This window comes from Ischnura elegans, chromosome 8, assembly GCF_921293095.1.
Source record: "Ischnura elegans chromosome 8, ioIscEleg1.1, whole genome shotgun sequence".
Lineage (NCBI taxonomy): Eukaryota > Metazoa > Arthropoda > Insecta > Odonata > Coenagrionidae > Ischnura > Ischnura elegans.
The window spans coordinates 3,242,641-3,263,687 of NC_060253.1; the positions used below are offsets into that span (position 1 = coordinate 3,242,641).

At 38.5% G+C, this 21,047-nt stretch overlaps 1 protein-coding gene across 1 annotated transcript in view; it reads left to right on the top strand.

The window, feature by feature from the left end:
- The window catches only part of LOC124163709 (adenylate cyclase type 6-like), a 241,491-nt gene that overhangs the window by 169,497 nt on the left and 50,947 nt on the right, over positions 1–21,047 (top strand). The window contains exons 9-11 of the mRNA XM_046540776.1: positions 5,742–5,863; positions 11,456–11,548; positions 13,840–13,986. Of these exons, the coding sequence (XP_046396732.1) occupies positions 5,742–5,863; positions 11,456–11,548; positions 13,840–13,986 (362 nt within the window). The remainder of the gene's footprint in view (positions 1–5,741; positions 5,864–11,455; positions 11,549–13,839; positions 13,987–21,047) is intronic.

Consider the following 21,047-nt stretch of genomic DNA (forward strand, 5'->3'; position numbering starts at 1 on the left):
AAATACTCTTATCAAAAACTGGATGTCACTGTCACATTCTTATATTCTTCACGTACAACTTACAATAACAGAACTCGTTATGATGAAAACAACTATTTATTCACTGATTTAAACCCTTAAATTAGCCCACACAAGTGACACAGGTTACTATTCTCACTACTATTCGTTGAAATAATGGAATAGCAAACTTCACTCACAGTTTTTATTTCAATAGCGTGATCGTGAAATGTCATATCTACGGTGAACAACGGAGATTAGCACGCCACTAACAATTTTTACACTACTGTTAGACATTTATCGATAGCGTAATAGCACTTTTTACAATTCAATCACGATGGAACACTGATAACTCTTGGCCGATATTTTTCAACCTTGTCAAACTTTGTGCATTACAACCACTGGCACTGTGATTATTAGCAGTAGCTTAACGGGAGATGTCACGTTGAAAATAACACTATTTTGGCACAAAAATGTTCCTAGATGTCTCCAATCAGCGAGCAAAAGTTGCATTGACTGGAATTCACCCCATAATACAAGCACAGACAGTCCTAAACGACGAATTCTCCGGTACCTACGAATAAACGGATGAAGTTATTGTATATAAAAGCTAAGCGGACATTAGTAAACATGAAAATCATTCTAATTACTTACTTCAATGAATGATATGCCGTCGATAACATCAACTTACAATTAACGTATCCCCCTTCCAATGGCCGTGGCTCAGACTCCTACAACGATGTTATTTAGGTATTATAAAATGTTTGGTTTAACTGCTCCAGTTTTATATTTTATGCCCTTACTCAGATATTAATATTATAAATAATGCAAAATATGAGGGCTTCCAAGCCTCTATCGTCGGATATTTATCTTTTAATATAAAATAATCAATACGTCTAACAAACGAAGCTCTCACAACTGCTGGCAACTATTACAAACAATCACAACAATAGCTTCGCGTGATGTTTAGGCACCTTTGACGTCATCGAGGCTTCGTCGGCAGTGGCTTGGGGGGTGAGGGAGTTTTTCCCGCGCTTTAAAATTCGTTATATTTATCATTAAATATCTCGCGAAGGAAAACTCAGATATACATGCGGTTTTCTTTGTTGTATTCAGAAAATAATTTTCTGTCCGCCTGTGAAATAAAAAAAATTCATGCAAGTTCCCCATTACGTATTATGATTATTCAGGATCAGATTTTTCAGAATCCCACCCATCCTCCTCCTCTTCGCATTCGCTTGCAGAATTTTGAGACTCTTGCAAAACCAAGAGATCACAAACCTCCTGCGGAAGATCTTTAAGGCCCCTGAATTTGTTCAGTTCAGTTCCTAATGAGCTAATAAAAGTATCTGATGTTAGTATCAGCTTCCGGAAAATATCCTCATTCGTAAGAAGTCGACATATTTTCTCGCGTGATGCTCGCGAAATTTTCTAATATCTTTATTACGTGATTCCTGCGCCTGCAGTTTTTGCCGCCGTAAATGTCCATGACATTTTTGACAGTCAGCAATAAAAAACACAGGTTTGCAAAAAGCTACACAACAGTCGCCTTTTTAAAATCTAATGGAAGGGAAAATATGAAAAATTATTGCGGTGCCTCGTCTAAGAACACTTTAAAAAAACGGAAACTAGAAACGGAAATAAATGAAACATAGTATACCTGCTCAACAATCTTCATTTCTATGGATGCCAGGAACTAATAAATCACTGAATCACAATTTTTTTAGTTATCGTAACACTAATTTCTTTGCAAGGTCACAGTAAATATAAAAAACTGTAGCCAAAATAGAACTTCTCAATTAGTGATGGGTATGTGTTCACATCGACAGAAAAGGAGAAAATGAAGGGTACCAAAATGTTTCGACCAAAATTTGGATGGAGTTGAAAAGAGGAGTAATATTTACCCATGGAAATGTGGGTATTCCCCTGGATAACTTGTAGGGGTAGGGTTGGACCCCGTAAAGAGAAATATGAAATGTTTGGACTTTGTGCGAAAAAGAATACTAGCGGCGGACCTGCAATAACACCCGTCCAAAAGGAGGTGGGTGAAGGGTGAAGACCTCATCTATTAACACGTGCAGCTTCACTTGCAGGTCAGACCGCCACTAGGAAAGCAATAAACTCAAGTTGGGTGGTGAGCCAAGTAAAATGTCCCGAATAAAGACCCCTTCCCACTTTCCTAAGGTCCGGGACGTGTTCGGCTAACGGCTTCTTGACACTTCGGATTGAAAGAAAGAGAATCAGGTGGTGGGTTTTCCCAGCAGCAGTGAATATAGCCTGTAGTATTTACTTCAATATATTACCAAAACGCCATTAAAGTCGTTCTGAGAAGCGATCGAAGATAGTATTTCCTTGAAGACCGAAATTATTCTCTTGGTACACTCATACATAAATTTTGGATGATATAAAAGTATAAAATAGTATTTAAAATGCTAAACTTCTTATTTTTGTGATTCTGGCCCATGAAACACTGGGAGGCACAATTTACCATGTGCCTACACTGCGCTGATGCTAGCGTGTCGTCGCTCACGTCTACCACGGCTAGGAACATAAATCGTTCTTATTCGCTTACTTGCAAAAACTTGCAGATGATTTCTTTCCAGTATAATATTTATAATGCTGTAATTTATTGTCACCATTAGCTGAATCCGCGCTAATCGACGTCACTATCTTTACAACTTATCATTTATGCTAATTTTTCCGAAACAATTACTCGTCTTTAAATAATTCTACATCAATCATCAACATCTCTAAAAGGTTTAAATTTATATTTTATGACAGTACAATGTCTATATTACTATATTACAAAGTAAGTTTACGAATATAATTGGCAGCGTAAAGCCATAAATAAATCTGAAATGCGTAATTTTCGAAAAAATGGAAACATCAAGTTTCCATTAGAAATAGTGCTACGCAATACAGCTAAGCAAGCAATTTTTATTTATAAAAAGTAAGCATGAAAGGTGATGCCCCAGACTTATTACTGCGTAACTTATATAGTCTAAGCGAGTTTCAAGAAATTCGAAAGAATAATTTTTGTCCACCTTTTTCCGAATCCGGACCACTGCGCGACGTAGTTTATCAATGTTAATGCGTGCATTAGAAAAGTAAATGACCCGATGTGAGTGTAGCAAGGGATGATGTTGGAAGCAAGAATCCAAGCTGAGGCCAGGATCTTCAGGGCAGTCGGGGCAGAAGGAGGGTGGTGACTAGGGCCTTATTCCCAATCTTCTGTCTGCATTGTTTGTGGACCTTCTCTTATTCCTCTTTTCGAAATTCTTCGGAATTGATAATAAGGAAGGGCCCCGTGATAAAGGCTAATTCTTTCTTGATGTGCCTTTGGCGAGGGCGTCTATTATAGACAGCCAGAAACATTTCAAGTTCAGTTTTTGCATGCCAGTCTTCTGGTCCACAGATAGGAATTCAAAAGCATTATATGCATAACATGGATCCCTAATATCCTGAACCATTTTAAAGATCTATGGTCACAGGGATAATACGCTATGAGTTGGTCGACACCGTCAATGAATCTATTACATGACGAGATAGGTTTCTTGCCGTCTTGCAAAATAAGCATTCTGCGGAAAATGTCAATCATTGCGATCCTATTCTGATTTAATATGCTCTACATAATTAAATATTTGTCTATTACCTGTCCAATCAAAAAGTAATACCGAAGCATGCTGAGGATGCCTACCCTTCATTTGCATCTGAAAGATAGCCGCGATGGGTGGAGCACTAATTCACTCTAAAATAAAACTATCCTGAATTTTAATTGCACGATATTACGAGGTAAAGTTAGTTTTGTTTTCAATGAATCACAATAAGAATTTTTCGTGAACATTAAAAATATATTAGAGCAAAAAATTTGAGACTCAACGTAATAGAACTTACTTGTACCAAAAAATTCCTTTCCAAGTTTCCGATCAAAGATCAAAAAAATTATAATATTTATTTCATCGGTAAATTGATTAGCATTCGGAACTTTCGGAGGGCGCCGGTTAAAAAGAGGAGATTTCAAATTTTGTTACGTAAGGGATGACATTGAAAGCAAAAGTGGTGGAAAGCGAGTTGGAGGAAGGGGGAGGAGGAGAGTATAGGGTGGGTGTATGGAGGGAACAGAGAGTAGCTGCCCGCAAGAATGCGGGAATAATGACAATAATAAAATCTCATCCCAGGAATGGCATAACCCCGTAAAATCTGTCGGAAGTAAATATTTCTTTCCTTGTTTTCCCACCACCTCGCCACAAACTATCACCAAACGAGGCGGAATGGTTGACTTTGAAATCTCATATATTTTGGAACGACATACCTTGGGTTTTGGTTCTAAACATTTTCTTTTCGGTGGTGCCAACGAAAGGAGTCTGATCCGACATTCTGTGTGTTCCTCGTTCACGGTAGGGGACGTACTTACTCATTATGCATACACCAATGAGGGCACTGCTGGGCAGCATGCGGAAATTATTCCTTTATCACTCTTCTACTCATTATTACTCTTAATTACTTTTTATTATTTGCAGACGAATGAGGGTGACGCTATCAATGAACTTATATTCTTACAAATAATCGTGGATGAAAATATTACGCACTTGATTCAAACTATAAATGCGACTTTTGAAGAGTATTTGTTTCTACTTTTTAAGGGATTTGCAGTTTTAAGCATACATATCTGATTACAGTTGATTTTTGGTAGTTTCATTGAAGAAAAGTAAAATTTTGTGTCCTAAGCAGCCCCTTTACATATCTATATTGGTTTAGTATTTAATATGTTTCCGCGAAAAAGGGCAAATTCCTCCAAAGCGTTACATTGGAGCGAAATAATGGTACGAAAAGCGTGAAATGTATACCTGCGTGGTTGCGGTCCTTTGCACCTTTTTCCGCCCCCTTCCGTTCCCGGAACTCAACTCGTGCCTCGCTTCTTCGGGCGGCAAATGTCATTTCTCTAGCATTCATACTTCTTTCGTCCCGTGGTGTAATTATGCGCTTTATTTTTGGCGCTTCTAAATTGCATGCTGGTGTAAAAATAGGGATAATTTAGATTGGATTGTGAAAAATTCGGTAAATATTTAAAAAATATCCATAGCGTGTTTAAATTACTGCTATTGCTAATAATTTGGCAAACAAGTAGATGCAGTAAAATTAAAGCAGTAATCTTCAAATTTATTCTTAAAAATTGATACGGTCGACGCTGTAAGTAAAATCACGTTTTTCCCGGGATTTTATTTGATCGTTGCGCGCGATTATGGATTTTTCTGACCGCTTCACTTTGACCACTATTTCCGTTCCTTTGCAACGGATTTTTTCACTTTATTTTTAGTCGAGAGGTGGAGTAACAAATAAGGGTTTTAATGACGAGGACATCAGTTTTTTATTGCGTCATACATTTGGCATTCTCATCTTCTTGATGAAACTTCTTCATGGTGTTACTGATTTTCATTGATTTTTTGCCCCATTTTTCATTTCATTTTTTTCATTTTTCATTTTCATTTTTTTCATTGATATTATTTATTCAAATATTTTTGCAATGACTTTTATTTAGCACTGAAGGGGTATATATTTCACTTGTTCCGTATCTGACACTAGAAAGATGTGTTATCTCAAGGAAAGGTAAAGAGATTGATATAATGGGTTAGAGTGTGTTACGTCTATTTTCCATGTATACGAAATGGTAAATGCTGGATAATTTTCATGTCTACCCCGTCATAACTACACGCATAATTTGAAAACTCTCTTCTCGTTACTAGGAAAGACTTCTGCTCTCCGTGTTGCCCCGTCACGTTGCCATGGAGATGAAGGCTGACATCGCTGGAAAGCCTAGGGACTCGATGTTTCACAAGATTTACATTCAGCGGTACGAAAATGTGAGGTAAGTGCGCTTTCCGCTGAACATTGTGGGAATATGTTGTGTATATTAAGAGACATATCAAATGCCTCATTTCTGAGCTGACGACTAAATTTTCTAGTATCTTGTATGGGATGGGAGTGAGGGAGTCGGTAGCATCTAGGATCTTCTAAATCACTAGTCTTAAATATAGGAGGAACATTCGCTGCTGTGCTATCTTGAGGGATACGGTGCTACCCGAGCCATAAATATTGATTTAAGCAGCAGTGGTACTTCAGCTGCAAGCTCTTTATGAAATCTGGAGGGATCTTGATCAGGACCTGTGAATCTGTTAATATTTTTGGATTTAAAGTGATTTTCTATGCCACGACAAGAAATATTTATTGACTGCATTGGTTTTCTTTACACAGTATAGCAAAGGTAGAGGTGTTTTTTATTAAGGACAGGTAGCGAATTCACTTTGAAAGAAGTAGTTAGGGATGTCCGCTTTTACTAAGTTGTTGCTTATTCTTTTATAATGGCCGTTTTTGAGTGACCTTGCCGTGGATTCATTGCCTTGCACTTCCCTCACAGAACAGCAACGGAAGAGATCGTTCGAAAGCGCCGCTCCATGGGGCAGCACTCGGAAATCGAGTTTCGGTATTTTCCATTGTGCCATTGGAGGATTTAAGTGACACCCCACAATTTAATATAACTGATCTATAATGAAAATTGTAGTGAGTGCGCAAGAACTCATCTGATTTGAGTTTGCAATTTATTGAATCCAAAAGTGCCACCAAAATACACAACCACTTACTGACACCAAAATTCTATAAAGGTTGAGGTTCACCATGGTTATGTCTGTACGTTTTTCACAACGGTCTTTAAAGAGAGTTTTTTTCCCTCTCCCAAGATATTTTACTAACGGTAAAGATATCCTACAAAAGCTGGTGTGGATGTTGCCAATACATTATGCGCCCCCTACTCAATTTCGAGAAATATCCGCTTTTAGTATTCCATGCGATTCAAAATCTGGGGAAATTAGTTCCAATATTATAAATGATTCTATTAGCTAGGAGACTTCTAAAATTTTCCCTCGGGGAGAGAGATACGCTAGATCACGAAAACAGGTGCTTATAAAGGCTGAAAAGAGTTTTGTTGCGGAAATAAAATGTAGCCATTGGGAAAATTATATTCCTATAAAGAACTCGGAAGTTAGGTGTATTCAGAGTACGAATAAACTACGCTAGGATGTTATTACCTATGAAACGGAACCCAAAAATGTGTCCAAGAGGTGCATCAGGTCTTGTTTTTTATTTACCTCCCCATAAATATTTTACCCTACACATAACCTTTAACCTTATATTAAATGAAATTTTGAATTTGAAGCAATTGTTGCTGCGCGTTGTTCGTACTGCCGTAGCTAAGTGGCGTCTGTGAAGCGACCCGAAGCGGAAGCAGAACGTGTCCGACGGAGGAGTTAGGCTGACTGGCGTAAAAAACTCTACATGTTGAATTGGAATAACCGTGGGAGCGGTGGAGGTGACGCCATGCAAAATTCTGAAGCATCAAAAATGACGGGGCTATTTTTATCAAGCATTATTAGTAAGCACCGACCATTTAGTTCCAGTTAGGACATTTTACTATAAAAGGAAATTAATAAATACGATTGCTACATTTAAATTTATTCATTATGGTAAAAAATTTAATAGTATGTAAGAATTGGGGATACCAATTGCGTCGTTCTAATGCGGCTTTGGTCCCTTGGATGCTTTTCAACAATTTACGATGGCATTTTAAGGCAGTTTAATATGTTATTTCTTTTCATTTGTGATGTTCCTCTTTAAATTTGTAGATCCTGACCCGTCACCAAATAAGAAGTAAACTTGAAGAAAACAATTAAGGCAGGAGAGAGTGTGGTGGTTCAAAAAGTCTTTCTTTATCACTTTCAAGAGTGGTCTTAATATTTTTCGGTGTATTTTTTATCAGAAAGCAGGCCCCTGGCAAACTGGTTCACTGCAAAGTAATTGACCCTGCCGAATTGCATTTGAAATTTCGCCTTTATTCAATGAAAGTTGCCTACTTTACGCAGGAGACCCTTTGTTTTTTTCATGTTTCAAACTTTGCGGTTATCTGTTACAAAATCAACTAATGGTGATAAAAATGTCCATTCCCAATGACAGTTTAGAATTTACGTTAATCTCAATTTTCTTAATCTAACTTGACCATTGCTAAAATATTCTCATGATTGAGAAAAAATTTCCGCACGACTAATTCACCATCAGTCAACAATATTTTACAGAAGCTTAATTGCCGTACCCTCCAAAATAAAGCTTCTTAGAGGATTATAGGCAGTGGGGCCGCCAACATAATGGAGGTATCGTGACACTGACCTCACAGGCTGAGTTTACCTTTCATCGTCAAAGTACTTCTCGGGAACAAAAGGCTTAGCTTATGCCTGTAATGCTGAGTTATGATCGATAATTACTTGTTAAAAGTCACTCCATGTCAAGGAGAAAGGTATTTTTGACTTTGTTTCCTCAGAGCTCAAGTAACTCCGTGTTGTGGCCTGAACTATGATCAAATAGTCCTGCGGGGTTTCTTCATATTGATTAGTTACATAGATAACGGATGCCATTGTAATTTGCTAGGTAATCGCCAGACGTTCACAGGCCGCGGAAGACATGCCTCAATGTATGCACTAGGTACCTATATGAGACTGTGATGACTCGGAAAGAGTAGAAATAGATCAGCAAGCGGATATTATGGCTAGATGATTAAGTTTAGATTTGCGTCCAAAATTTTTTGGATTGTTTCCGTTTTTCGATGTACCAAGCATGTGCTGTATCTCGAAACTCAACATTTTTATGGAGGAAAGTGTAAACTTCTCTTTCCAAAGTTCAACACCGTTCCACCGGCTATAGTTGATTTCTCTTTCAGCTGGTTTGGTTTAGGAAGAATAGAGTCGAGGACTCAAATGAATTGGCTACGTCTCTTGGTGATTCCTATCGTTTTCGATCGTCTTTGGCTGCTCCGACCTCATTTCTCCGCCTACTTCACGAAATCAACTTTGTTCTTAATAAGAGATACTGCTCTAAGATACGTATAATTTTCAGTTCACGCTGTGTTTTAAAGACATGAAATTGGATTTAAATTAAAAATGTAGCGATAAAAATAAGGTCTCGTAGGAAATTTTACCTCTGTGTGTAATAGCTACGTTTGAGAAGAATCAACGAAGCAGTGAGGCTGCTTAGGGAAATAATTTTTCCTTCTAAAGTGACGTTTCAATGGTGACTGGGATGCTATTTAAGGTGAAGCATTGCCCTCTATGATGGTGTAGGGGACAATCCCCCCTGCAAATCACAGTGGGGGTGAGTTGCTTTGCAATGGACACTTCCCGATTGGAATAGTTATTCGCGACCTAATCTGTGGCTGGCTCTGCTGCAAATTGTTTCGCAAGAGATCCTCGCGACGCGATTAACGTATATCTTTATATTATGTAGTCTCTGAATATTTCATTTGTTCAGAGATTCAACGCCAATGTTGCGGAGTGGTCTGGTATTCACTCCGTTTCACTTTATCTTTGTGTGTGTGGCTGCGGCAAGTGGGGAAGGGTTCCTTTCGTGAGAGACAGTAGAAGGTTGGCTGGGCTAATGGCGACGCTGTGCCAGCAGAGAGAGGGCGAACTTGACGAAGTGCTTCACAAGTAATGAGCTTAGTTTCGTATCCTTCATAAGGGTTCGTGTATTTCATTTGTATCGGATTCATTGATATCAGTATTTGTATCTTCTAAACCCTTTCCGGGATTTCCAGCGCTTCAAATCCCTGTAAATCAGAGACCGTGAGAATATGACCGATAACCTTAAAGATTAACTATCGACGCTACCAATATATGTTGTCTATGTTACTAACAGTATGCGTTGGTCGGGTCTAATGCAGGAGCTTAACTGAAGATTAGGATCAAACGAGCAGCTATATACTATGGCTTCATTTTCAAGGTTAATCATGCCATTATTGTAGAATAATACACTATATGTTAATGCCAAACATAGATGAGATATAATTCATACAATGTTAATGATTAAGAGTAATTGCTAGGTATATTTACATACTCGCCATTCCGTACGGATTTTGAGACATGCTTCGATAATACTTCGCCTGCGTGATATCTTTTTGGATACGTGGCCCCGCGTCGCCATCAATATCTCTTTCATCTTCTCTTTCTTCCATTCCCATTCGGACGCACATTCCTTTTTCCTTCACTCCCATTCGCACGCTCATTCCCTCTATTTGCTTCCCCCCCCCTCGTCGATTTCACCATTTGGGATTAATGTGACGCGCTGGCCGTCCTCGGAAAAATAATTCCTGAGGCCCAGTGATTGATGCGTCCGATAAACTCTTACTGGTTCATTTTCTTTTGTTAAGCGCACAAGTGTGGTAAAAGAAAATGAAAACATTGGTGAGTAGTGAGAGGGGGTGGGGGCGTGAGGGAATGCGATTGGTTGTTTCTGAGCTCGAGTGATTGATGATTGGAGCGGATTTGTTGGGTCATCAGAAGTGCTCCGTCGACGAGGGAGTGTCAAATTTCGCCCATGCAGTGTCAGTCTCTTGAGGTGTCATCGTTGCCTGAGAAATAAATACTTGGACTGTAGGCTTAGTAATCCATGGAAATGCACGGCATATTTAAAAAAATTGTCTCTTTATTTATATTTAACTCTACAAGAGTCTATGTGTGCAGTTCATGGGGGCAATGAGTAAAAAAATGAAGTTTGGATGCGTTTTTTCCTCCCCATCAACGTCACTACTTTGCAAACACTTTCGGGTCTAGATGCCAGGTCTTAATCAAGCGCCTGCGTTCTGTGATTTGAAATAGTATTCGAGGAAAATGGCTCGATTTGTTTGTTTTTTCTTGTTTAATACATTAAAATTTTTTCTATAAAAATGGATATATAAAATCAGCTATTCCATCTCCTACTCAATGCAAGAAAGACTCACGCCAAATATACTAAAAATACCGATAGAGGGCCAAATGCTCTTTGAATGAATTTTCAAACCTTTGACTACATAATTTGAATGTTCCATCTGCATTTGACTACATAATCTCAATGTTCCATCTGCTTTCCGAATAAGGAATATATTATTTACTTGATGTAAAATTTCGCCTGAAAAATAAAGCCCGACATTTTATGACATAACAGCTCTAAATTATTCTCCAAACTTTAATTAAATAAATAGTATTATATAAAGAATCAACATATGGTAATGCTTGAATTTTGTGCAAATCCTTCCATTTCTCTTATGTCAGCGTAACTTTCAAGAATTTAGAAGAAAAATTAGACGCATCTATGAAATATGACCTACCATATCTGAATTAGTTCTGCGTATTTTTCCAAAGCTTCAAGAAGTTTTCTCAAAAAAAGGTCTTTTTGTCTATTTGGGCTTTTGTCAAACAATTTTATTGTTAGACAATCGTACGGCTAAGTGAAATATTTCAGCGCCTTCATCCAAACTTCCGGGGAAAATAAAAACTACGCGTAATAAAACTGCTCAATGGTATGGAGCTAGTCTGTTTCGAAATAATATCACTTCAATATGCGTATGATGTGTGATATGACAATGGTGTGATTTCCTCCACAGCATTTTGTTTGCGGATATTTGTGGCTTCACGTCCCTCTCGGACCAATGCACAGCCGAGGAACTCGTGCGCCTCCTCAACGAGCTCTTCGCCAGGTGAGTAACACTCGAACACTCAGCATGCCATTCTCATTCCATCCATTTCAACGCCTCAGCTGCAAATTTGAACCCATTTATTAGTGCGCTTATACGATGTAATTTCATTGGAAGGTTAAAGAAATGTCTTTTTTGCGTGATGAGAAAATGTTGCGGTGGACATTATTCAATTTTTTTGAGACACAAAAGCGAGTTGATGGAACAATGTTTGATGAACCACATTTCTGTTGATGCAGGGAGAATTTTATCAGATTCTACAACCTGAATTGGCATAGAATGCATGTTAGCCGGAGATTGAGAAAAATGAGGATCTATTCCGGAATGCCATTAGTAATCCTTCGCAAAATTGTAAGAGCGTAACTGCAATTCCTGGAGAATAATTAATAGTTTTTAACTCATATAATCTTCTAATTAGCGTTAGTATGTATATGAAAGATATGAAAAATACGTTAAATAGGGCGTGAATGCATCGAGTAACTTGTATTACTGCATTGAACTTGTTGATATTATTGTACTTGTATTGAATTACTTGTAGTGTAGCCAACTAACCTATGTAAAACTTAATACATGTTTCTTAATTTTTTTCCTATTTCTAACATTATATAGTAGTATAATTTGTTAGTATGCGTGACATTTTTTGGACAGTGTGGTGTGCATGTGGGAGTCCAATTGCATGCTGGTGATTGATCACCCCCTGCCAAACACCCTAGAGGTGGCTCGCAGGGTATTATGTAAGTGTAGATGAATAAAGTTAGATAATTTTTACTTCTGAGAATCGACTCGTTATTCGATCCCATTGGTGCCAATCGAAGCTCAATGATAATGGCTCAATGTCAATCAATTATAATTCCGCGGACTCCGAGCACCCGGAGCGCCACTTACGATGGGCTAGATTTTAAAATAGTAATAAAATGTGGTAAAAATGTGAAAAAAAATTGAGTCGCTGTTTTAATTTCGCTGCTTGAGCATGGTAAAATACTTTTTGGAATCGTAAAACTTTCGTGCTGCCCGATTGGCTCATAGGTGGGGCTCTGAAGACCCAGCCAGGAGCAATTCACAAGTAGTACAGCTGCTAGGAGCACCGGAACACACTCTGAGGGTTCGGTTACCTTTGATACAAATTCATCACTATGATTCGATTCTTCAATCATTTATTGACAGCGAAATAAGAGAAAGTCACGATTCTTACGATTGGTCCGAATCCACAAATTCATGGCATATGCGCAGTGAATGCACATTTCATCATGAATGCTGGACGCTGGAGGAAATCATTGCATTTTTTCAATTAGAGTCAAAGGCACACAGCACTATGTCAAACTATCTCTATAGTGGTGTCTAGATCAAAAAACGTACTCAATCGCTTCAACTACAATCAGCGTATTTATTTAACTCTAACTATGCGAGTTGGTGAAGTAAAAAATGTTCTACGATTACATTTAATACACGTTTTCCGGGGACAACTCACGAGCACTCGGATTATCTCGAGGGAGGGACATGAAAAGGGTCGAGCCAACGCGTTACCGCCGCCTTGGGTCTCGTACTGCTCAGACCCCTCCAAAGTATCATGAGCCCACTGTTTTATATGCCTTTTCGCTTGATAGCTGGAGCGCAAGGGGTAAAGGTGATGTTGTGTTGATTTGAGCTTTCGTGGAACGAGAGTTTATGACTTTGGCGGCGCTAAACGAGGCCATGAAAGAAGGGAGTTCTCCAGGGTTATAAAATTCGAGGCAGGTGTTGGATACCGACTCTTCATGTCTTAAAAACTGTGCATCTTCACGTTGATATATTAGGAAATATCACGAAGACGTAGCCCAGTTAAACCTTATACTCTCCATCCCATTTATCTGGGTATAAATCAAGGCTTGCAATGGCATCTATGCCAAATGAATATTTGTCCCAAATAAACTACTGCCCAAGTATTTGGAGGGATAATTAACCAAAATTAACAGTATTGGTCTTTTTTATCATAATTTTTATGGTTACAAGATATGTAGGTATATTATTGTTATTTCTCGAAATATGCCGTTCTCTCACTTCATCCTTCCCAGGAAAGTCGGAATGGAAAATATTACTCGGCTAATAATATTCTTTCTAGTTAATATTTTGGAGTGAAACATTTGCTGGATTTATAGCCAGAGGGGCACAATATCCCATTGCATTATTCTTATACCTTTCAACTTGAGTATTGCCGTTACATTTCAAGTTTATGAAGGAGAAATTTCGATTTGGGGCATGGGGAAACTCCTCTTTAAATAATGTAGTAAATGACTTTTTGCGCGTGGTGCGTGCAGGTTCGACCGCCTGGCCGCTGAGCACCACTGCCTGCGCATCAAGCTGCTTGGCGACTGCTATTACTGCGTCTCTGGACTTCCGGAGCCACGGCCTGACCACGCCCACTGCTGCGTCGAGATGGGACTCGACGTCATCGACGCCATCGCGTGAGTAACAATCAAACCACGCATTAATATTATTAGTATTGCCACGGCAAACCCAATACGGGAAAAATAGATGAAGGAGAAGTAAATATTATTGGTGGCTTTGGGCGACAAATTTGGAGGAGCCTGCATGATTATGTAATTATCAATTCGAATCGCTTTCCATTCGTTTCTCTTTGAAAAAATAATGGAAATTACAAGACGCAATTTGAAAATTATTTCTTTTAAGAAATCGCTTTTAGGAAAACGAATGCTTTAATGTGGACGAGAGTGTATTTCGATAGTTTTAAGGAAAATAGCTAAATTTTGACGTTTTTGAAATGAAGCAAGGTTAGTAGCATTTTTTTTACTCAAATGGCACCAAATTGCACGTACTAATGGCCCAATGTACACAAATATTCATCTGCAAGGAGAATTTGGCTACGGAAAATATACTCCAAAAATTCCATGAAGTATTTTTCAAAGGGTATTGGTATACCATTCCTCAGAAAAAAGTACTCTTAGCTCCCACAATCACCATTGGGAGCAATTTCATGAGTGGTAATAGTATATGGGTGAGCTCATGTAGTTTTTTACTAATTGTAAGCATTGCCCTGCTTTTTTGCATCTTTTGAATAATATTATTATGCATTAAGCGTTATGCACTCCAACTATGGAAGGAATGCAGAACAATGATTGAAAAACGATGGAAAATTTCTCTCTGCAATTTTCTGCTACATTCATAATTTGTTCCCAGCCAGTTTCAACGCGTACACGTTATTATCAAAAGCGCAATCCGCAAAGATTTCTGGAATGCCTGCTACGCGTGGGCTTAATTTCCAGGAGATAAAGGGTTTATTTTTTAAGTACGCGGATTCATGTGGAACGGGGCTTGCTTGTCATTCGTTTCCTCCCGAGATATAAATTTATAAAATACATGTCAACGACATGCTCTCAAGATATTCTAGGATTCTAAAATTTTAGAATGCCTATAATTCTAACTTTCTAGTATTCGACAGTTTTAACCCTTCTTTGTCACTTGTGGTATGAATTGCGACTAAAACACAACATACCGTTTTATGTTGAGAAAAAAATCAAGTGTTAAAGTATTTAAGTAGGATTACATGCTACACCTCTCTCTTTCCTTGTGCGCTGGTACCACTCCTACAATACCCATTCACGCGCTGACTCTCCCCACTGAATGAATCAATTTCGAGTCGAATTACTGTGGAGAACCACAGGTTGCGCAACAGTAGTAATTCGTTTTTTTTGTTGGTATTTTGGAGCTTCCGATGAACTTCTCTTCTTTCCTCTCGATGAGGTTCAGTTTCTTCGATTCATTACGAGTGTGTATGGATTTCGTGTGAGGCTCCATCGACTATCCCTTCGGCGAAGCCCAAAGTCTGATTCCTCGCTTGGATGGCAATCAATGCCAATTGCAACGGCATGCATCTTGAGTGGTTTCCGATTGCATCCCCGCAGCGCCCTCTGATATCAGGGAGGTGAGGAGTGCACTGAAATTGGAGCAATAGCCACGGTGTCCCGGCAAAAGGTCGCCAATGAATTCACTCTTTTTACTCGGAAGCATTCAACAGTAATCAACAGAATCTACCCAGACCTAAATTTGATTAAGGAATGTCAAAGAAAATTCCAATATATCATTTTAACTTTTTTTGTTGTACCTGAAAAAAAATCTCTGTAACTTTAATTGAAGTGAAAACGCAAATTTCATTCTTTTTACAGCAATATAAAAAATTGAGTGCGCTAACAGTTTCGTCCCTGTTCGAGATCTCCAGGTGATAATGGAGGAATGTCTCAAATGATGTCTGCATTTTATTCGGGCTCGCACCGCGTCCGTTGGATTTGTTGTCAACGTGCTCACTTTCACCTTCGACCTGAAGATGCTGACTGCAATGTCAGCGAAACTGTTGTCAACCAAATCCAACGGACCAAATGCAGAGATTCGATCAACGACGCGAAAATCATCGAACCTAGAAAGATCTCAAATATTCACTAGAAAATATCCTTACATTCAGCTTCTAAAAAAATATTGAATTTAATTTTTAAAAAATGTCAATATTAAAAAAACTTCACATAAGTCATATTGAATAATTACACGAAGTAACAGTGGAAACAATTCGTTGCTATTTTAAGCAGTTCTACGTAAAGAGTCTGGACACGGATCTCTTGACTACCGGAAATTCATTATTTCATTCAATTACTTCATATTTGGTGTGAATAGAAATAAGATACTATTTTACGTAAGGAATTCTTATCAAAGTGCACGTTGAGCAATTGGAAATAAATTATATCTACCGTAATTAATCTTCCCGAGGACGCGCGTATATTAGGAATTGTGCTGCTAATAGAATTTCCTTTGCTGTTATTTACAAATTGTGAATTGGGTCGTCACTCGGTTTTTATATGAGGCCTTTTCATTCTGTAACTTATAGCCAGAAGTAAAAGTTTTATCCTATCTTTATCTAATGAAAAAAGTATCCGGTCTAAAACAAATTAAAACGAAATAAAAAAGAGACGATAAACCTAACGAGGGAGGAATATATCGACCAAGGAAAAAACTGAGTTTCATTGCAATTTTCTGTAAACGATAGTTTATTCATATTCTTCCAATCTAGAATTTCGAGCTAAGACTTCCACTTCCGTCAGTCTTTTTCAAAGACCCAATCAGCGCATCAAATTCATGATCCTGGGGCCCAAGTGATCGTATTTACCAATTACACGGCTGGGTTATGTTGTTGATAACGTATTTTTTCCATGTTTTTCCTGTTTCGAGCAGCTTTTTCTTTTATAAAATAATCACTTCCTTAATTTGGATCACCTCGTCATCCGTATCCGATTAGCGCCGTCCGAGTCTTTTGTCAATGTGAGTGGGACAGCCATTTACCGACGATTTTAGGGCGTTTTTATAATTAGAGTGAAATGTGCTGTTGGGGCTCTGAGGGGTGAAAAGGCGACCCGGTCGTGTGATGAGGGCGTCCTGTGTCATCTCCATCCGCCCTTCCCTTTCCTTCTAATTTTCTCGCCTCTTCCTGCTTCTCTGTCTCCTACGATGGCGGCCCCCTCTCTTCTCAAGCTCAGTTCCGCTTCTCGCGGATTTAAATACGATCTTCGACGGATGAGTGCACTCGCGATACGTGAGCAGCAAACAACATGTGTGCCCGAAGTAATCCTGATGTGATTAAGCGTCAGCTCATCGCTAAATGGTCGCATAAATACATTTGGCATGTTGTTTATCCTTGCAAACATTGAAATAGTACCAAATTGTAGAGCTCTAAAACATTTCATAAGGACACTACAGAAGACCAAAATTGAATATATAGTCAAATTTTAGCTTGTATGTATGTAGATAAACTTCTTTGGCTGTACTTGTCATACCTAAGTATACAGCATTCAAATGTAGATTTTTGGATGGAGATTAAAAAGACCTTTACATTATCAAGCTGCGTAATCTTTTTCCATTATTTACTGCAAATACAAATGTAAAGCGGGAATGTTGTCATATCCTTTGCGCGCAGTAATTCGTGTTTAAAAACAAGTTTTGTTGGCTGGATGTATAGGAAGAAAAAACTCATTAGTTGTAGCTTTATTCCCTCACATATTTGCTCAAAGATAAGGCATCCATTTGAGAACATAAATTATTTCCTTTAACTGTCATCAGTTGATAACTATCCTTTCATTATTCGATTTATTAAAATTCATAACTGAACTGCATATTTAAATTTATTTTTCCAACGAAATATAAATATCAATGAACGACAATATTTAGTGCTTAATTAGTACTGTAGCATGTGCGTCTTAAGCATACATAGTTATTTGTGTAAATTAGGACTTCTAGCAAGAGTATTAATGCTTTTCAATAATGGCATCATTCCTTTTCAATTTTCAGATCTTTATAGGATATTTTTAGCCACCGTTTCTTGCTGCATCGCAAAAAGGATAAATTTTCCCATGTAATGCTTCTTGCTCATTAAAGAACTCACTGTACTCAATGACTCAGTATGTTCCTTTGCACATGCACAAGTGGCTACCTTTGTATTTAACCACGCCTACTTTACCAGAATTCTTAGAATCTCACCACAGTTATTGTATGTCAAGTTTCCCATTGAAAGCATTCATTATTAAATTCATTCATTCAAAATTTCGCACATCTATGTCAATTTTTGAGAATTCGTAACCAAACGACTTAGTTGTATTTCCTCCAAAGATACGTAGTTATAAATCAAATTTTTTCATTACTTCATTTTAATTGGAAGATGCTCATCTAAAATTAAATGTGCGTGTGTATTTGGAAACTTTCGCTTGCCTCAATCAGTTGCGTCACCAGAGAGCGCTCAGTTTACCCATGATTTCGGTGAGTGTTTACAGAAGCGCAGAAAACTCACTCCCCTTCAACAGTGCAGCCACAGAATTTACCCGGGTGCTGGAAGTGTCCCGATCGAGGTGACATTCCATGTGTATTTACGTGCCTCTACATCTAACTAATCTTTCTCTAACCAATCCTCATCGTAGCAGCACAATCGCACTCGTCTAACTCTCACCTGCCGTCGAAATTGTATTGACAGATGGACTATATGGCCTCCGGATTGCCATTATCACCCACTCTAGACCCACTCTGCCAGCATGTAAGAAGGGATGGAGGGAGGGGAGATCCACGAGACGGGACGAGGAGTGTCGCACGAATCAAGGAACGCGCGCGCGGCGCGCCTGGCGGCAGGGAGTCGGACACCTTTGAGGCAGCGTTCCACCATGAAGGAATATGACTAAAACGGTTAAAATGTTTGCCCAAAAGTCTTTCAAGTATCACGTTTACGTAAGAAAACGTTTTATCCGGGTCGAATCACTCAACATTCAAAATAACTTCATTAAGGCCCTGTAGGCACATTTAGGCACGAGTATCCGACGTTGCACGAGCATGAATCTTTTTTATAATTTTTCCTCAACATTTCGCACATTTTGAGACCGCGAATTTTTAAAACGGATCATTTTGAAAAAATGAGCGCCGGCCTATTGCCCCATTTCCAGAGAATCTTTGCACACCATGTTTTTAATTTTTTTAACGTATAAACGTTTACTTAAGTTGTCATTTTTCACACATTTTGAGAGTAGGGACCAAGAAATGAGTAGGGATAATGATAGTTTTAAATCAATTTCGTACCTTTACTTACAAGATAGCAGTTGAAAAAAAAGGTGGGTAAGTTGTCCCGGTTTATGGTAGTTTTATGAAATGGATGTAGCATTTTAAACTTCATACATGTGCGATAACATTATCCATAATTCAGGGTTGAAGGACTTGCCTAAGGTAAAACCAATGGGTTGAAATATTTGGCAAGGTGGTGACTCAAAGTAATAAATCAGAGTATTCGTAACGATTCCCAAATCCTTATATGCCCATACAGCCATTCACAATATTCTCGTGAACTGGCGTCGGTGGCGGCTGGGTAAAGTCCTCGACTGCCAAACTGAAGGTCGCGGGTTTGAGTCCCGCCTGGGTAAGTTACCCTTATCCAGGGCATGGGTGTGTGTGATGTCCTTAATTGTTAGTTGATAATTTCCCATTGTAAAGGCCGAAAATGTGCCATTTATGGGGTAACGGAAATAAATAAATAAAATAAAAACTGAGAAAAAATGTCCCTAATTTATACTTATAAATAAGTATCAAATGTGAAAAATGACAAGTTGGTCATTGAATCGAATGTGTGAATTTCTGAGTACCTATTTGTAATATTTTCTTTGCTAACTTTTGAGTGTTTTGCCCATCATGGTGCCTTGAATGCCTCGCGATATGTGAATCACGAATATCTGGCGTTACTCCAGTGGTAATAAGTAAACGCAAGGAAATATCATTAGAATATCGTTTTTCGTGCTTTTATATAGACGTGTTACATTAAGTATTGAACTATAGGAAAGTTTTCGACGCCTAAACTCTCTTATTCTGCCATACCGGGTTGTTTAATGAGCGAATTATTCATTGATTTATCTCGAGTCTACGTTTTGTGAACATACATACTTACTAAGTTCAAGGTTCGTTCCATTACATTTCCGTGAGATATGAGATTCACCATTTACATATATGTTAAACTATTGTAGAGCATTCCATGAATTTGATAGACGTGAATAATTTTTAATTTTCGATTATGATTTCCGTCTTATTCCGATTAGTGCGCGTCGCGGCGAAGTATAAATTCGAGGGAGTGGCAAATGCAATCTTAACTATGCGTGGGGTCTTCGTCTCCCTTTTCATTGTTTTACTTCACGCATATTACGCCTTTGTACGCATATTATCGTCTGCTTAAGTTTCAGGATAATCGCCTCTGTTTCAGTGCATTAACACGAAACAGATCAATATGTCAACAACGTTGCGCAGGGAATTTCGTTTGTTCTTTGTTCTTACAAGTAACACGCTACTCACGCATTCAACAGACAACGAAATTTCGTGAATGAATGTTTGAAGGTAACGCAATCGTCTGCGCAATAATTATTGCACGTAAGATTGAGAAATGAATGCAGTGCTAACCTGCGCAATGACGTGCCCCGTGAAAAACGGCCTCAGCAGTAACTTGATAGCCACGGTAACCCGACACGGAGGCTCTTCCCGGACGCAGAAAGCTTGGAAATAACATATAAATGAAAATGCCGCGGAGAGGGACGACTCCATGCTCTGTTGTCATGGCCACTAGATGATACTCGAGGGTGAGAGCACAAAATTTTGGCATTTCCCAGGTTTTGAAAAAGCAAGATCCACTCTCTTCTTTCAGCGTCTAGCGGAGCGAAGTGCATGTACGACACAATGAAGGTTTCATTCGTGGAAGCTGCATTTGCTGACTTGACGATGGTTGGAGTAGGAAACGTTAACAATAATCGATCAATAGCAGAGATAATAATAGCTGTTAATCGATAGAATGCTTCTAATAATAATATATTATGCAGTAATTTCATGAAAAAATGTTTCATTCTATCAAAAAAGTATTTACTTCCCACTCTATATTGCATAAACTAGTCGATTTTTAGATTGGAATAGAATATTGATGCGTAACTTAGGTGAACGTTTTATTGTATGCGCGGCA